The 17,874-nt window shown below is 57.4% G+C and overlaps 6 protein-coding genes across 6 annotated transcripts in view; 1 reads left to right on the plus strand and 5 right to left on the minus strand.

Moving 5' to 3' along the window:
• The window catches only part of CHGG_09639 (uncharacterized protein), a gene marked incomplete at both ends in the record, with an annotated part of 1,298 nt that extends 629 nt beyond the window's left edge, over window positions 1-669 (minus strand). Inside the window, 2 exons of the mRNA XM_001227565.1 lie at window positions 13-227; window positions 629-669. Of these exons, the coding sequence (XP_001227566.1) occupies window positions 13-227; window positions 629-669 (256 nt within the window). The remainder of the gene's footprint in view (window positions 1-12; window positions 228-628) is intronic.
• Window positions 670-1,541: 872 nt separating this feature from the next.
• CHGG_09640 (uncharacterized protein) lies at window positions 1,542-2,056 on the minus strand (the record flags this gene model as incomplete). The annotated part of the gene is made up of 2 exons (XM_001227566.1): window positions 1,542-1,665; window positions 1,869-2,056. The coding sequence occupies 2 exons, from the start codon at window positions 2,054-2,056 to the stop codon at window positions 1,542-1,544; spliced, it is 312 nt and encodes a 103-aa protein (XP_001227567.1).
• A 1,402-nt stretch (window positions 2,057-3,458) lies between these two features.
• CHGG_09641 (uncharacterized protein) lies at window positions 3,459-4,791 on the plus strand (the record flags this gene model as incomplete). Its single annotated transcript, XM_001227567.1, has 2 exons — window positions 3,459-3,754; window positions 3,822-4,791. 2 exons carry the CDS (start codon window positions 3,459-3,461, stop codon window positions 4,789-4,791), a joined length of 1,266 nt encoding a protein of 421 aa, XP_001227568.1.
• Window positions 4,792-6,008: 1,217 nt separating this feature from the next.
• Window positions 6,009-7,373, minus strand: CHGG_09642 (uncharacterized protein; the record flags this gene model as incomplete). Its single annotated transcript, XM_001227568.1, has 2 exons — window positions 6,009-6,715; window positions 6,935-7,373. 2 exons carry the CDS (start codon window positions 7,371-7,373, stop codon window positions 6,009-6,011), a joined length of 1,146 nt encoding a protein of 381 aa, XP_001227569.1.
• A 5,022-nt stretch (window positions 7,374-12,395) lies between these two features.
• CHGG_09643 (uncharacterized protein) lies at window positions 12,396-14,496 on the minus strand (the record flags this gene model as incomplete). The annotated part of the gene is made up of 4 exons (XM_001227569.1): window positions 12,396-12,515; window positions 12,572-13,730; window positions 13,825-14,412; window positions 14,480-14,496. 4 exons carry the CDS (start codon window positions 14,494-14,496, stop codon window positions 12,396-12,398), a joined length of 1,884 nt encoding a protein of 627 aa, XP_001227570.1.
• Window positions 14,497-16,012: 1,516 nt separating this feature from the next.
• Window positions 16,013-17,803, minus strand: CHGG_09644 (uncharacterized protein; the record flags this gene model as incomplete). The annotated part of the gene is made up of 1 exon (XM_001227570.1): window positions 16,013-17,803. One exon carries the CDS (start codon window positions 17,801-17,803, stop codon window positions 16,013-16,015), a length of 1,791 nt encoding a protein of 596 aa, XP_001227571.1.
• Window positions 17,804-17,874: the final 71 nt, after the last annotated feature.

Here is a 17,874-nt window from a genome sequence, read left to right on the forward strand (position 1 = left end):
GGAGGAACGTACGTCCGTTGATCGAGTTGCTCGATGCGGTTGCGCAGCTCGGTCCTCTCGCCCGTCGGAGCCCGGTATCTACTGGCTGGAACGCCGCGTTGATGCTATCGGCTGCGGCGCGGCGCACGTGTTCGATTAGGTAGGTCAGGTTCCCTCGGGAGACTGTAGCTCGATTGGCTGGGTTGAGGTGTCGTTCTATGGTCGTGCGTGTCTCCGTCCGAGAGTTTCTTTTGGTTTGTTGATCGTTCGGTTGTGGTGGGCTGGTAGTGGCGCTTTGATATCGTGTTCAGCGACGGTGGCTTTTGTTGAATGCACGACTACCCAATAGGCCTTCAATTATCTTGGGTTGATTGATCAAACGTATTCGTCAGTTGTTAATCAATCATTGGCACTCTGTGATCTGCTCTTGATGGACAAAGCTGGCAAAACAACCCGCCGCGAACCGCGATGGACTTATCGATAAACTTGGGGGCGTCGATCATGGCTCGTCCACGTCCCGATCGGCAAGTCGGTGTGGGCTTAGCCGAAGCGGGTCAGCTGGTGGGTGTGGTGTGGTGGGGTTCGGCCGCCAGTGCGGGGCGGCCTGGTCTCCAGCTTGGCTGCAACCCGCCCGTGCCGCCGCACTTACACCCCAGAGGCATCTCCACAGGTTATGCATGCCAAAAACATGCATACTCATGTAAGTCCTCAGAGGTCGCGTTAACAACCGTACGAGCTTGACCATGTGCCTTGTCTCGCGGACGCAGCATGGCCGCGGGTTGTTCTCAACTCGGCCCTGCACTTTCGAATCCCGACCTCGCAACGAACAAGCGCTCCATACATTCAAACGGCCGTTTCCTCCACCTTCATCAAAGTATGAGACCAGGAGCCTTGGGTACAAGAATGTGGAGGGCAGCGGGCTTTGACACAGATTAAGGAAAAGGGAAGATGGACGAAGCAGCGGTGCTCGGTCGAGCTAATATTGCCCAAGGTGCGTTCTTGCTGTGTAGTGTATCAAGGACCAGACGGCATCTTTGGCCGCAACCTCAAAATTTAGACCCGGCAGTCATGACGGAAATTTGTGTCAATAAGCTACGTAGGAAAGCAAAGTGTCCGCAGTACCGTACATGATCGCCAAGGCTGCCGCTCCCGATTATCGGCCAGTAGGCTGCACCGCAAACAGACAAAACGAGAATGCCCAAAACCAACAACTCCCCTTGGATATAAATGACGAACCGACTCCCCTTTCCCCTTCCCCCTTACCCACAAACTGTTTCAAACTCCCGTGTTGTCGACTAGAGGTCCTGAAATTGGACCTCGAAAAGGAATCCCACTCCATGATGCTAAAAGACAGGCCCCTTGAATGTGGTCACTTCGGACCAAGCTCTCCTCCGCTGTCCCGGGTAACCCAAGGCAGGATTGGTCGCGCAATACCAACCGCTTTTACAATTGCCCGTGTAGTAGATGCCGTGTTGTACACCTATATCAACGCATCCCATCTCGCGTTGTTGGTTTCATGCTCTTCGTTTATTGAGGCAACATCTTTCGGATCTCCTCGTCGCTCAGGTGAATTTCATGCACCGGATCGCGGCGCTGCTCGAGTGGCACGTAGTCGTAGTCGCAGAACGATGGTACGAAGATCTCAGGGTTCCAGACAAAGCCTTGACCGGAAGAGAGGTAGGTGATCTGGTGATACAGATATGAGCGATGGTTCTGTGGCCGGCGGGAGGCAGCACAGCGTCATGCCGCTACCAGGTCAAACTTACCAGTCGCATGGGCCCCTTGGGGTTGTCATCGATCTTGATGGTCGTACATTCCTGCTGGGTGAAGGCCGAGCCTGACAACCGAATGTTAGTTGTGGTACATACTCTACAGTACAAGAGGCACACGAACTCAGCAAGCTCGGGCGTCTGGAATGCAGCGGCTTCTGGTTATGCGACGCCCGAGACGGCGTCTTTGGAGACGGCTCTGGTGAACTCGGGGAGCTCGAATACGACGACGGCGAGGACCCGGCCTCGGCCTTGACTGGCCGATGGCGCTGCTCGGGGATATTGATGGATGTAGGCGTGTTATCCATTGATGATGTTTGCTGGCGAAGCAGGTAGTTGGGTGTGCCAAAAAGGCTTCAAGATGTTGAGTGGCGGTGGGCGAGGGCGTGCGTCGGGACTGCTGCTCCTGCTGCCGGCGGGACGTGCAGAGCGGCAGGGGAGGTAGAGACCATGAATTCAAATCGGCAGAAATTCAAGATCGAGGACGAGTACAAACGGTACCGTTAGACAAAACAAGGAGGTGGGGAGTGAGACAACTTAGTCGCGAGCGACGACAATCTGGGGAAGAAGCGTGGACGAAAAGGAAGGAGGGATAGATGGAGAAAGGCCCGGGCTTGAATGACTGATAGGCAAGGTGGAGAGGGAGGCAGGAACCCCCCGGCCGGCACCATCTCGAGCGAGTGACTAAGACGGACTGGGGGTCGTGGTGAGGGAGCGACAAGGCACCCAGCCGTTGGACCAACCAACTGTTGCAGCAGACGGGAGTCACTCACCACATGGCACCCGCCCCGCGGCTTTGTCCGAGACCCCCAACCAGCTGCAACACTGCAACAAGTTAACCATGGTGCTGGTGGGGTTACTTGGCTGCGTGGCCGTCATGACAGCGGATTGCACTTCACAGTGGTTCGAGTGGCATCTTCCGATTCATCACAGCGGAGATGGAGCACGACTCTCGCACGGCACATCCCCCGAATCGCAGTGCAAGTGCCGTGATGCCCCGATTGAGACCGGAACACGGGAGGGAAAATCGGATGGGCCTTCGGGTGCTTGGCCATCAAGGTCGGTACCCAGTGAGGTCGCGATGTGGGGGCCCTCTCTGCGTTGTCGGGTCGGGTACTGATGCTCAACATGACTCCGAGTTCGCAAGAGCACGCGATCTGCACATCGAGAAGAGCATGACACCAGATACCCCAAGGTAACCATCCATGTAGGTAATTGAGTAACGGCTGTATCTGTCCAAGTCTTCGAATCCTGGTGCCGTGAAACCCAGCATGCCGACGATGCCCTGTCAAAACGCAAAGGTCACAGAGCTGCCTCAGGTATTCGTCCCTATTGAGGAAAGTGGGGGGCTTGGATCCCTTGTGCAAAGCAGAAAAGCACGGACCACTCAATGACTTCCATCGCAAAGCCTCCAACCTCCCCGAAGCACGAGCCAACTGAAGTGGGTCAGCCTCAGGCTGCGGCGGATGACGAGCCCACTGTAGACCGCCAAGAACGCTGATGGGCTACACGAGCCACAAGGCAAAGCAACGACAGAACAGCACCGAAGCAACTTCCAACCCCAACCATCGAATCTGCGATTGCAGGACCCGTCTGTCCACAGTATCCCGCGCTTTGACCCCGATAACTTTGCGTCGATCCCAGTCCATCGGTAATCCGCACCCCGCCCTATAAATCCCAGGCCCAACAGCAAAGAGGCAAGCCGTCAAAATGGGCGACGTCCTGGTCGAGAACGCCGCCAACAGCATCCAGCCCCTCAAGAAGCATACCCCCTCCACTATCCCCAGTATCGAGAACTTTGAGGGCGTATCAACAGAAGGCGGCGATGAGTATGCGAACCTGAAGCGGCTGCAGCGACAGCTCGAGTATATCCAGTTGCAGGAAGAATACATCAAGGATGAGCAGAGGAGCTTGAAGCGGGAGCTGGTCCGGGCACAGGAGGAGATCAAGCGCATCCAGAGTGTACCGCTTGTCATCGGCCAGTTTATGGAGGCCATTGACCAGAAGTAGGTTCCCCGCCATTATGTGGTGCCCCTCCTACCGAGTCTGGATTAGCTAACATTCGCACCCCAGTACCGGCATCGTTCAGTCTAGCACTGGATCCAACTACGTCGTCCGTATCCTGTCGACGCTGGACCGCGAGCTGCTCAAGCCCTCCTCCTCAGTCGCCCTGCACCGCCACTCCAATGCCCTTGTCGATATCCTCCCGCCCGAGGCGGACTCCTCGATCGCCATGCTCGGGGCCGACGAGAAGCCCGACGTGACGTACGCCGACGTCGGTGGGCTGGACATGCAGAAACAGGAAATCCGCGAAGCCGTCGAGCTTCCCCTGACACACTTCGACCTGTACAAGCAGATCGGTATCGACCCACCCCGCGGTGTGCTACTGTACGGCCCACCGGGAACCGGCAAGACCATGCTGGTGAAGGCGGTAGCCAACTCGACGACGGCCAACTTCATCCGGGTGGTCGGGTCCGAGTTCGTACAAAAGTACCTTGGCGAGGGCCCGCGGATGGTGCGCGACGTGTTTAGGATGGCGCGCGAGAACGCGCCCGCCATCATCTTCATCGACGAGATCGACGCCATCGCGACCAAGCGTTTCGACGCACAGACGGGCGCCGATCGCGAGGTGCAGCGTATCCTACTCGAGCTGCTCAACCAGATGGACGGCTTCGACCAGACGGCCAACGTCAAGGTCATCATGGCGACCAACCGGGCCGACACGCTCGACCCGGCACTGCTCCGGCCCGGCCGCCTCGACCGTAAGATCGAGTTCCCCAGCCTGCGCGACCGCCGCGAGCGCCGCCTCATCTTCACCACCATCGCCAGCAAGATGAGCCTCGCCCCCGAGGTCGACCTCGACAGCCTCATCGTCCGCAACGACCCCCTCAGCGGCGCCGTCATCGCCGCCATCATGCAGGAGGCTGGCCTGCGCGCCGTGCGCAAGAACAGATATAACATCATCCAGGTCGATCTGGAGGACGCCTACAGCAGCCAGGTCAAGGGGTCGAGCGACGAGAACAAGTTTGATTTCTACAAATAAACGATTGACAGAGCGGCTAGGGTGGTTGGATGCGTTTTGGGAGGGGCGGAGGGGGGGGGTGGACTCGGCGAAGACAAAAGCCGTGGGACGGACTGCGATGAGATAGATGTACGATAACCACGGTACGGTAGCTACCATAGAACGGACGTGGTTGCCGTCTACTCAGTTCTGCTCGCAAATTAACGACATAAGATGCCATGTTGTTCGGGGGAATAGTTGATTGTCCAAACTCGTGTATTCAAGATGCCAGCTCTCGAGTCCCGCTTCCATCCAACAACCCTCCCCATCTATGTATCCTACAAGCAACGGTTGTCCCCCAGATCCCAGACAGATCCTCGGCAGGTCTCGCATCATGTGCTGCCGACCGCACCGGAAGTGATAGTAGTACAAAACCAAACGAAGCTCACCCGCTCGCTTTCAGCCAGGTCTAACAGAAATCATCACCCCCCCCAAACCCGCTTTCCCAACCCCGACCCCTCCCCTCCGGGTATCAATCAGTACGAAAACACGACCACATATGCTGAATAAGATAATCCAAACACAAAAGCGAGTAGCCCGCTCAGGCCTGCAGGTGTTCCCTGCCCAGCCTGGCTCGAACTCGCCCGTTCCCTCGCCTTCCCTTACATTCTCAGGTCATTCCCACTAGATTTCCAACAAGAAAACCGGGTATATCCTCCGTGCCAATGCAATCAACGCAATCCCATCCTAGAAACCCATTTTCCTTCCCTTTGATAACCTGACCTGTGTTATGTATCCTATTTCCCAGCCCCCACTCCATCCAACCCGTCTATTATTCCCCGTTTCAGTCCCTCCGTCTAGATCCAATGACATGTGTTGAAGCTCGCGCACCCCCCTTTCTCGAAGAGGGGGGGTTTTGGGAACGAGCGAGTGGTTGTTGTGGTAGGTGTGGTTTGTTGTCGTTTGTTTGTTCGGTTGTAATTCATAGAACAGCTGCCGCATTGGTGTGAAATGAGATTATCATAAATTCATTACCCGTCACCCCTCGTTTATTGATCCAGCTGCGGACCGCGCCGCCCAGTGGTGATTTGGTGACGGCGTAGCCGTAACGGTGTGAAGTTGATGCTTTGGGTTTGGTTTTACCTCTGCAGAGGTTGGGGCGGTGTTGGAGGGCGGTGTTGGGGGTGTGCCGACGACGATATTATGACCCAACCATGACCCCGATTTCCAACAGCAGTCTGACCAACTTGGCATGTAGCTCAAGAAAGAAGTCCGGTAAGACCGACCAACTCCGCCAGCCCACGCTGCTTGAGGGCAACGCCGGAGCCTGCAAAGCCGCTGCCCATCCGCCGCGACAGGCCGCCAGCGCCGCCCATCAGAAAGCTACTACTACCCCCTGATACAGGTGGGGCGGTTGGCTCAGACTGAAAGCTGCCGTAGCCAGGGCCGGAAACGATTGGGCTGCTTCCTGACGAAGTGCTGGACTCGGCGAGAGCGCGCTCGGCTTCAGCTTCAGCTAGCTCCTGTATCCAGGAAGCCAGATCGCGGAAGGCCGTGGAAAGAAAGGTAAAGGTCTTGACAGCAGTGGGCTCTGGGTGGGTGCTAAGCGCCAGGAAGGCGTAGACCCGTTTGTGGCCGCGGGCGTGGACGTCCGGAACACGGAAGATGTAGGCGGTCGTGTAGCCAACCTTTTTGTCGCCAAAGAATATTGAGCCGCCCGAGGCGGCAGAGCCTATGCTATGTGTCGTGACATAGGCAGGGCTGTTTGGCGAAGGATTCGGGGTGGGCATGGCGGATCCCGCCGAAGGGCTTGTGGCCGGAGCGCGGGGGAGGGTCTCCAATGATAGTGTGCGCAAGCAGGAGGCACGAACAAGGGAGAAGGACGCCGGCGCCAGAGGTTCATGGGGTTGATGTGTAGTCGAGAAAGTGCATGTGCGAATTAGCGTTGGCGCTGGTGGAACTGGCGCTAGAACGAGATGTTACTCGAGAGGGCGGTGCCTGTTCGGCGATGGGATGGGCGTGGGTGATTGTGGGACTCATCCTCGGAAGGCAACGGATGACGAGGATTGGGAGGTTGAAGGCGAAATACTGTTGTCGAGCGCCGTAAACACTCGTGCATAAGGCGCGCGTGTCCTCAACGTAGGGCTACGATCGGATCGCGATCCCGTGCCCGCATCCTTGCTACCTTCCTGCCGCTTCGGAAGGGTCAGGGCGCAATTGTCGCATGGCCCCGCGCGCCGTGTCACGTATTCGTCGTAGGTCCTGCGGAAGCCCGAGTCCTGGCGTGGCTTCTGCTGCTGAGCGGCGGAGCCTGACGCAAGACGCGGACTTTGTGGTGGTGTTTCGATGGCAGAGCCAGTCGTCGTGGCAGCGGCTGACTGGGCAGCTTGCCGTAGGGAGGCGCGGTGGACTTGGGCCTCATGTTCCGTAGCGGGAACAGATGAGCTTCTGTGCGGCTCGTTCAAGTTGATGCGCCGGAGGGCTTCGGTGATGTTGGCGGCGTGTGTAGATGCGCCCGAAGTTGGTGCTCTTGGGCGAGGCTTCTCGAACGTCGTGGGCCCATTACCGAGCAACCCCTCGTCACAGCAGGTACTGCAGGGAACAGGAAGGCCCTCGGTGACCATCAAGGGCGTCGGCCCGTGAAGGTCACAGTAGTGAGCCAAACAAAGCTGAAAAGGGCAAATTAGCATATTGGTCGGCAGTGTTTCGTCTGTTATATATGTATGCCTGGCCGAAGAGGGGTCGGTGTTGGGTAGGTAAGGTATGTAGGTAATTTGTTTGTGAGGAAAGCGGAAGAAAAAATGTCTTCACAAACGAGACGAAAGAAAGGCCCGGGAAGAACGGGAAGAAGGGGCGAAGTCGCGTCTCAGATGGAATGAATGCCAGTGCATGCCAGCAAGGTCTGGCCGGGGTTGTCCAGTGTGCCGGGACAACGGCACGTGGGAGTGTCGGAGCCCAGATGACAGGGCCGTTGGGCAATGCCGGTCCTCAGCTGCGCCAGCGTGGGGGTGCACAACAGGCAGCCTTGCCGCCCATCCAGAGAGCACTTGCCCGGAAACAAGCAAAGAAAAGCGAGGAGGCGGTGAGAGATTGGGTTACATTGGGAAAGTGCGACAAGGGCAAATAAGTTGATTGCGGCTTCCCTTTGGTTGCCCTTGGCTGTCGCCTGTTCCCGTGTTTGGAAGGAGTGGGAGAGGGTTGGAGGGCCAGAAGGAGGAGGGGCAACTCACAATCGACGTCATGATCGGTTGTCTTCTCTTATCGACTCGTCATTGTCCTCCCACAATTGGCGACCGTCAATGGTTGGAAATTGAACAAGGCAAACAGCTGACTGTGCCGAGTATCAAGAGCGATGGGTGCAAACAAGGGGTGTCGTTCGGTTTGCGAATGCTCGGACCGGAATGGGGGAAGCCGCAAGGGCGTTTGGTGGCATGTGCGTGCTCTACAAGTATTGAGCACACGGCAAGACCGAGATGAGGGAACTGCTCGGTTGAAGCAGCAAACAATAGTCGTCGTCGTCGTGCCTCGGCCGTCCCGAAGGCAAAAATGGAACGGGATCCGGCGCTGCAGATGCATCAGGGGGTGCCGGGGTCGCTCCGTTGCTGCGCGCCCAAGTCGATGATGGCCAGGCAGAAAGAATCTGAGACGCCGGACTCGTCGGTGGTTTTTGTTTGCCCAGCAGATGGAAGAGGCGCGCTAAAGAGCCGCAGGGAGATGTCGGGATTCGGGCCAGGATTCGGGCGAGGGTTCGTCAACCTCGGAACGAGTTGTCGCAAGCCATGGCAATACTGGAGCGTCTGGGCTAGCCGACGAAAAGACCCCGCGTTTTGTGGCCGGCACGCGACGCAATGCGCAATGTGCTGAAGTCGCCGGGAAAAGACGGAAATTTCTCTGATTGTGAAGGGGGTGTGGGCACTGCCGTACTGGTTCAGGTTGCGAAGAATTAGTGAATTGCAGCAACAGGTCGGAGGGAAGCCGTGCTGGTGGACAGCCAGATAGACCGAAGGACCAGATCTCGAGAAGCGAGGCGAAAGATGCAGGGCTGATCGGGCCCTTTTTAAGAATCCTTCCAGAAGAACCAGAAGCACTGCTGTGGGTTCCAACGCTAACTCGTAGTTAAGTGCTTTGCCTAATCTGGCCACCCCGGCCCATCCGGCCGTTGCGCAACTTGGGGACAGCAACCCGGCGTTGCAGTGGGGCAAGGGGTTTTGAGACGGAACTGCAACCCTTGGGAGCTGCCGTTTGGGAGCAGGACTGTCCGTGAAGGAATCGGGCCATTTGTTCACCCCGTCGTCGCTCCCTGTTCAGTCTAACTGCGCCGGGCTGTTCTCCGCACCATCTTACCCAGAGGCTCGGTGCTTCTCGATTGGATGAAACGTAGGAGCTTGCTGATGGCCGAGTACACTCTACGGTAAGGAAAGTTATTGCCCAAGGTAGCCGGGATGTGGTTTGTCGATGCGGTTCAAGTTCTCGCCTTTCAGACTAAGATGCATTGGCAAATTGGCGACCTCGAAGCGACCTGGCTAGCGGGCCGAGAGGAAAAGCTTCGAGGATGCGTTTAACTCCGCATTTGGCCAGCCCCTCAGCCGGATGCACCCCGCGCCGTCCCTCTCAATGCAGCTCACGTCACGTCACCTTTGGTGCACAATCATCTCCTTGCAGCCGCGCATCCCGTCGCATCTGATTACTTTAACTAACGGATAGGTGTGTGATTCGCGGCCAATGCAGGACCCGGCATGATTAGTCTCGCGACCGTCACGCATCTTCGCGCAGTCGTCGTAACTCGGAACCGACGCGAGCTCGGGACATGGAAATCCGCAGCAAGTGAGACCTTTCATCTCCTGTTCTCTCCTCTTAGCCCGCTGTTAGCTTGCACTTTGCCCGTTGCCCTGTCCAAAAAGCCGCGCTATGAACGCCGGGTCCCCACGTGGAAATCAACGTCTCAGCCCCACTTGCATCGTTCGTCCCGCCAAGCTGGAGACCATCTTTGGAGTGGTCTTGGCGGGCTTCACGATGCCGGCAACGAATCGGGCACCAATGGATTGTCATGGATCCGCCTCCGCCCTTCACCGAACTTCTTTTACTAATTCCGGCCATGACCGAGCCAAACCAGCATTGGACACAAGTACGAAGTAAAAGAGGGTTTTGCGAATGGAATGCCGGTTATGGACTTTATCGAGTTGTTGCTCGCGGCGAACGCAGATGGCATTAGGAGCCAGGGAACGCCGTCAACTCGCACCCTTGGGACAGACACATTGGCAGTAATTGCAACGACCTAGTTACACTTCCTGGCTACTGTGAATATGTCTTATTAACTGCAGTTTCCTCTAATTGCCCAACCACATGCCAGTTTCTCACAGTGAGCGGCCCCGCTGGCGCCCCATCTCACCTCATTCGAAGCCCCTGTTCCAAATTCTCGAAACCCCAGACCAATCCTCGAAATTGCCTCGTTCTACCCACTTTACCGGACTCTCCGTCGGTCAATCGTCCCCGGACCGACCAAAGGTGACAAAATCTCTGCCTTTCTCCATCCAAAGAGCACTGTCTTGTCTCCTTGTCTCGAGGATATTAAGTCTTGGGCGACTGGCCCACTTCCGCACCGTTACACGTTACATCGTCGAGACAGCCGGCGAGACACTTTGAAAGGCTAACCACCTAGTACTACGACCCCAATGTCAAACGGTGGCATCTCTGCACAAGCGAGCCGAACCCCCAAACTCGCCGAAACAACAATTTTAGCCGGCGACGGCCCGATACCCTTTCTGCCCACTACCGGCCGCACGTCCCCCACTTTGCCGTCTTCCCGTCGGTAGTGCAGCAGCAGCAGCAGCGCAGACGCAGTACCATGTGTCGTGTTTCCTCCTCTAGCTTTTTTTCCTCGCTTCATCTCGTCTCGTCTCGTCTTGTTTTCCCGGCCCGTTCCACCGTTACATGGCCCTCTTTCCGCAGGCCAAGCACTTCTCTTCTGCAACGAACGTGTGAGGCATGGGGGTCATGCCGGTATCGGCGGGTGCTGGTGTTGAGAATGCAGTTTTCCGATCCCAAGAACAGACCTGATTGGGGGGGGGGGGAGGGGTTCGAGTGTGTCGTGTTCTTTACCGGACAAAAAGAAAGGATGGTCGATTTTACCCAGGGAAAATCTGGGGTCGCGAGGTGGCACGGATGGATGTGCACGAGCCGTGCCCAACGTTCTTGTGCGACCGTCTTGCGCTATAATTATCAATGTTATTGCGTAACTGGGTATATTACCCTGATATCTGGGAGAGACAAACGGTGCGACCGGCTCGTTCGTTCACAGCACAGACACCCGACCGAACCATGGGCTCTGTGTTTCCCTGGACGGCCACCTGTCAATTACCCGTCGCTTTGTCCACCATTCTGCCTCGGAACCCGGAGATGGGCTCGCCCGAGGTCCTCTCCAGCCCGCTTCCGCGCGACGCACGGCCCTGTGAAATCGACTTGGGCTAACTAACCCAGACTGTGCGACGGCCATAACGGAGACGCAGAACCATCGCAAGGACCCCAACGAGCAGCAGGTATCCATTGTACGCCCGCACGACAAGGCGGATCATCGACCCGACCGCCCTGCTACCGTTGGATGATCTTCCTTCCGTGCAACTGTGATGGCATGGGTGTTGCTGCAAGCCACTGGGTCTGAGGGTCCGCATTCCCGCGTGGCGCCTTGTTGGTCCGACAAAAGATCTTCCCACGTGCGATGCCACCATTCCCATGTCGCGCCTGTCAAGCTTTCCCGGGACGGGATGGAGAGGGGATCTCAAGCAAAAGTTCCTCCTGCCAAGAAAAGCTGCCCGCCCCGGTTTGGTTCGCCCTGCTTTGGACGGAAAGGGAAGGTTATCATTGAAGGGACGAAACCTCAAAGCCCGGAAACGGAGATTGTTCGGCGCAAAACTTGTCCATCTTACTGCCTAGCTGCAGGTTGACGACAGAGACTGGGAGCCCTGCTTGTCAGCTGCTGTGTTGAAGCGAAGCACGCAAAAACAACCGAGGCAGCACCGAAGAGAATAACAGCTGACGACCGAGCCACCGGATGATGCCGGAAGGCAAGGGAACAGTTGCTATACGTACCTAGGTAGGTAGGTAAGGAAGACGGTATAGATTAGCGTGGTCTTTCACGATCCACCATCAGATGATAGACGCAACTGGCCGTGTGTGTTTAGAGACAAAGCCTCGGCCCTCGGAGAGAGACAAGGACAAGAACATCTAGTCTTGTTAAAAACGCAGCAGAGATAGCAATCACCTTCCAATGTATTGCCGCCGCTATAGACTCCAACCCCGTCCTCCCGCCGCAGCGAGTTGATGCGCCGCCGATGCTGTATGCTATGATAAACCTCCCGGTAAAGACGAGAAAGAAAGGAATGCCACCCCAAATAAAGTCTATCTATGCCCCTAGACCTGTATGCACCCGCCAACCACTTTCCGCTCCAGCGATGCCAACAAAAAAAAAAAAAAAAAAAAAAAAAAAAAAAAAAAACCACGGCGACTTCAATCAATGAATGCCATCCTCGCCACGCAACTCTATATATTAATACCCCCGTCCCTGCAGAGAAGCCCGAAAAAGCAATGGAACAAGAAAAAACGAAAGAATATGGCGGCCCAGCCGACCCATAGAAACCCCAACCCCAATCTTAATCCACAAAGGGATCAACCTCCAACCTCTTCGCGGCCGGCTCTCCATCCTCACGCCGACCACCCTCCTCCGCACCCTCACCCTCTTCCATTTCCGGCGCATACTTCTCCAACCACAGCTGGCGCAGAACTTGGTAAAGGAACAGATACTGGGACTCGGCCTGCACCATGGTACGGCGCTGTTCGCGCAGCTGGTTGACTCGCTTTCAAAAATGAGGTCCTCTCCTTCCCCCTGCAGCCTCAGCACGGGGCTATTCGAGCTACTCCCGCTGCGACTCCGGCTCCGGCTCTGGCTGCTCCGATCCCCACTGGCACTCCCACTCCCACTTGCACTCCCAGGCCCAGACCCACTCCTAGACCCAGACCCAGACCCAGACCCGGGCGAGTCACCACCACCACCCCCACCACCACCCTCAAACGACGGCGCGAGGGGCACGGCGGCAGCCTCAGCGGCACGCTCGTCATAGTGCTCGAGGACGCCGGCGTCGAGTTCGCGCATGAGGTGCTCGAGGGCGACAAAGGTGCCGGAGCGGCCGACGCCGGCGCTGCAGTGGACGATGCGCGGGCTAGCGGGGGAGTGGTTGAGCTCGCGCGAGAGGCGCATCAACGTGAAGAAGGAGTCCAGATCCGCGAGGGACGGCACGCCGAAGTCGGGCCATTTCTTGTACAGGAAGTGGTAGACTATCTTTTCGTAGTAGGGAGGTGTTGTTGGGTCTTGGGGTGGGAGTGGTGAGCGGTCTTCGGTTCCGGGTTCGTTATCCTTTTCGTCTTCTGGGGGAGGGGAGGGCGCGGCGGCGTCGGAGGGGGATCCCATCTTGGTGTCGGCGTCGGCGTCCTCGGTGGGGACTTCCGTTCCTGTTGAGGCCACGGCGTCTTGCTGCTGCGGCTGCGAGTAGACGCGGATGACGAGTTTCCGTAGCTCGATCGCATCGCCGGCTGGGGTTTCTTCCATGCCCTCGCACCGGACTGTCGCCCGGAAACCGTCGCCGAACTCGTCGTGCTCGTTGACCTCGATCGGGGGGTCGTCTCGGCTGCGCGGGAAGTAAGGGAAACACTTTTCTAGCATGCCATCATGCGTTTCCGTCAGCATAACGATTACACCGGGGCTCTCGAGCTGTTCCACCACCATCCGCCAGGTGTGGTCTGTGGATGTCTGCTTCGGCCCCTGCATGGCGATGTATCGGCCCGGCTCTCTGTCCGCGCTGGTGCAGCTGCCGGACGTGAGGTATGGAGACGGGTTTAGGACGATGGGCGATGCATTGATGTAGTCCAAGTGTCCCTCGGGAACCTGCAACTTGACCCGATTGTTCTGCCATGGCTGGATGTTGAGGTACCTATCGAGGATCTTCAGGTGGGGCCCCGCCATACGAGCCCATCGGAAGTTCGGCGACGGGTTGGTGACCGACTGCATCAGCCTGTTACGCTCACGCCAGACGAGTTCGGAGAATTTGTTTTCGATTTCTGGGTAGCATGGTGTTAGCCGAGTGATAGCACATGGGGATGGTGTCGGAAAGAGCCCACCTTCGCCGGCTCAGGTCTAGGGACATGCCGGCATTTTTGGCGAGTTGATCGGCTTCTGCCCCTGCGTCGCTAGCGGGATTCGTCTTCAACGACATGGGCGAGACCGGGCGCCCATCGGCATAATCCCCGGCGGGTAGTGGCGCCTCGGCCGGGGAGTGCGGAAGCGAGGCCGGCGGCGAGTCCCGCGCTCGCTTGGCCGACGAACGCTGGAACACCCGAAAAGGACTGAGCTTCTGAAATGAGCGCTTCGGTGATCCAGGCGGTAGATCGCCTGGCGGAGGCGTCGTCTTGCCAGGGAGATCGTTAGTCATCACTGTTGGTGCGGCGCCATCCTTTTTGCGCCGGTGGAACCGGGGAAGATGTGCCATGCCGCGATCTCGGATGCGATACGATGTTGTAGCTATGTAGACGTAATCGGTTATCGGTTGCGGGGACAGGAGTTGCCGTCGTAAGAGAACGGTGGTAAGCGCGCGTTGGATCGGGGGATGCAGCTTTCTTGGAGCGTTCGAGTAGGTACTATGGAGCGTCAAGGGGCAACTTAAGTATGCAACTCGGTAGTTACATTAGGTATGTGTGCATTATGCGTCACCAGAGAGCGCCAAACAACGGATGCCGATCTGAAGGCCAGCCGAAAGCCGGGAGAATGGTTGAGGGGCACGTGTGGGATGCAGATGCACGGAAATGCGGAGCGTCGATCTTATTGTATGATCGGATCGGCAGAGTCGAGTCGGAGGAAGAGTTGCGTTCGCTTAATCGGGGATTTGGGGCGGGTTTTCAAAGGGGTTTTTTTTTCGTTCGGAATCGAGGCCAAAAGGAGTTCGAGGCCAAAAAGAGTTCAAGGTTCAAGGCTTGCCCGAGGGTCTTGTGGCAGGGGCGCTGCGGGTGGTCATCCATCAATGGACCGGGGACCAGCTGCGCAAGGGTTGACAGGTTGGAAGGTCCATGTGAGACGGCCACAAAGGACTTCCAAGGCCTCCCGTCGGGACGGCGCACCCGCCAGAATGGGCCATTGTTGCAGGGGCCTACAGAATATGGAGACGACTCAGCCTTTAGACCCGCCCAGCTGGGCCATTGTTCGTCGAGTCCTCAATACCCCGACAAGACCCCGAACGCCTCCCGGTCATCTAACGATCAAGGACGGTCTCGGACGGCCTCGGTATCTACCTTGGGAAGGTAGGTAGGCAGAGCGTTTGCGAGACCCTTCAAGGCTTTAGGACTGCCTTCAAGGATGCAAGCCAGCTGGTAGTTATCTATCTTGACCAATTTCTTGTTATGTTGAGATATCGTCGCCCAGCGAAAGGGAACCTTGCAGCTTTTAAACTAACTATAGCATGCCATCTTCAACACCATGGACCCGGCCAATAGCGCCGCCTCCCTGGGCTATATCCTGCCCTTGGACAATTTCATCGGGACTTTCACGACCCCCGTAACAACTTCTTTCCCTGCAGGGACTGGAAACTCGACGATCCAGTATATACCAACCTCGATTGTCCGACCACACTATGATAGAAAGCATTGATGTTCTCCATCCATGAATGCACCGCCCCAGAAAAACGCCGCGAACCACACAGACAGCGTCATCACGCTCCCTACGACTCTCTGCTCATGAAACACACGCGTTCGAAACTGAACATGCTTATCGTTAAAACGATCAAAGCAAGCTAGCCACCATATACTCGAGGACTTTCGTCAACCGTACGATGAGTGTAAGCGGCCTCCACACTCCCCATGCAAACGCATGCATGTGGCGCCGTCAAAATCCTAAAACAACCTCACCCAGTTGGTTGGATCTCAGTCAGGGCCGCCCGAGCCAAGCCAAGCCGATAGTTAAGCGACAAGGGCAGTGAACCAGGTCGTCGGGTCCAAACAAGGCAGCTCATTTCCGGCATTTTGAGCCGATGGATCATGGGAGCCACAAACGGAAAACACGGAGTGGCATGTCCGCATCCTTCCCTTGATATTGTACAAAGATGATGAATACAGGCCAACAAAGAAGAGTCGTACAATATGTTACAGTCGAACAGTGTCATGCGCCATCCCGTCCGCCATCCCCGAATCCAATCCAAAATTTTCCATCGCACCCCGGTCCGATCGATCAAGCCGCCGAGTAAACGGCCGTGACAAACCTGCCGCACTCCACCTTCTGCTCCACGCTGGCCGACTTGCCCTTGCCGTCCGGGCCCAGCCGCACCTTGGTGCGCGGCGTGATCTGGAAGCGGTGCTGCTCCTCGCCCGTCGTAGGCCTGCCGAGCTGCGCATCAGCGTGACCGCCGCCGTCGAGCGGACCGATGTAGACGGGCACGTTGGCGTTGTTACGCTTGCCCGTCCCCAGCTGGTAGTGCTCGTTGCCGCCCCACCAGAGCACGTCGGCGCCGAAGTTGGTGTCGGTCTCGGACCCGGACCCGGAGCTGCGCGGCGCCGTCAGCCGCGTCAGGTTGTCGAGGATGGCGCACGCGTGCGTGCTGCCGACGGCTAGCTGCGCTAGCCGGATTGGCGTGACGTGGTTGGTTGTCTCGTCGAACTCGTAGAGGCTGGAGAGCGACTTGATCTTGGTGGGCGTCGTCGAGATGTGCGTCCACTTTCCGGTGCCGAGGCCGCCGTGGATGCCTGCGCCGCAGGCCCAGGTGTCGGCGACCGTCCGGCCTGCTTCGCTCGGGGTTTGGCTCTGGGTTTTCGTGGCGTCTACCGTAAAGTAGCTGTTCTGTCCGCCCGCAGCGATGCCGGTGACCTTGGGCAGCAGGTTGGTCCCGCTGTAGAGTTTGTTGATGGGGAGGGCCGACGGTGTGTCGACTGCAGCCCCGACCGGCGTCTCGCGACCAAGCTGGCCGGTGGTGTTGTCTCCAAATGAAAACACCATTCCCTTGTCGTCAAGGGCCAGCGAGTGGAAGGCGCCGGCGGCAATGGATTTAATGTTAAAACCGCCCAGGGACTTCACCTCGTGCGGCTGGTCATACGGGCCTGGTGGCCGTGTTTGCCATGTCAAGCCGGGCACACCGAGCTGCCCCTTGGAAGGGAACTCCTCAGAACTCGAAGCCGCTGAGAAGACACGGCCCTTCGAAGTCAACAACAGACAATGATGTAGCCCGCTCTTGATGTCAACAACCTTTTCCCGCCAGCCTAGATTTGGGGGATTGAGCGGACGGTAACTGGTAGCTGTTTCCGAGGACCAAAACGGGAGCCATGATGACTTGCTGACTTGTTTCTCTCCCGTTACCTGGTCGGACTTTGCGACGGGGATGGAATAAACGGATCCATGAGACGAAAGGGCAATAATGCGGTCTTGCGAGATGGCGACCTTGGCGATGTCCTTGCCCGTCAAGGTGGGGGTCGGCGCAACAATATCTTTGGAGAAGCCGGTACCCCATTGCAATAAATCACCCTTTTCGGTGACGGCAACCCCGAAGTCGCGATCCAGCTTGAGATCACGGAGGATTTGACCGTCAAAATAGGGGATTCGCCGTGGTGTTTTGATGACGGTCTCGTTTGAATCAGGCGCAACCACCTTCCCGGTATTCGACCCCCAAGCGTAAACGCCTGGATGCTCCCAGCTCCTCTTGACTTGAACATGTGGCGAGCTCACGATATCGCGGCTCTCCTCCTTGGACGCAGCCTTCTTCCGAGGCTTCTCGTAGACGATCTCGGCCTGCTCCAGGTGCTTGGGGCCCGCTGGCTCAGGCTGGCCGATGAGATACGGGTGCGCCCAGAGCGCACCCGCACCAGCGACGAACACGGTGGTCAATAGGCCAAAGGTGCGAGCACTAGAACGCCGTGTTGGCCCGGATGAGCTGGAGTGGCGGATCCATTGTGAAGGGCTCGCAGTGGTGGTGCGGAGTGATGATGAGCGCCGGAAAGCAGCCGCAGCCCGGGATCGCAGAGAGGAAGCCATCATGTGCATCTGCGGATGCTTATTTATGCTCTTGTCATTGTCTGGTCTGCTATTGAGTTTTTCCCCCGAAG

Source organism: Chaetomium globosum, genomic scaffold (assembly GCF_000143365.1).
Source record: "Chaetomium globosum CBS 148.51 scaffold_7 genomic scaffold, whole genome shotgun sequence".
Classification (NCBI taxonomy): domain Eukaryota; kingdom Fungi; phylum Ascomycota; class Sordariomycetes; order Sordariales; family Chaetomiaceae; genus Chaetomium; species Chaetomium globosum.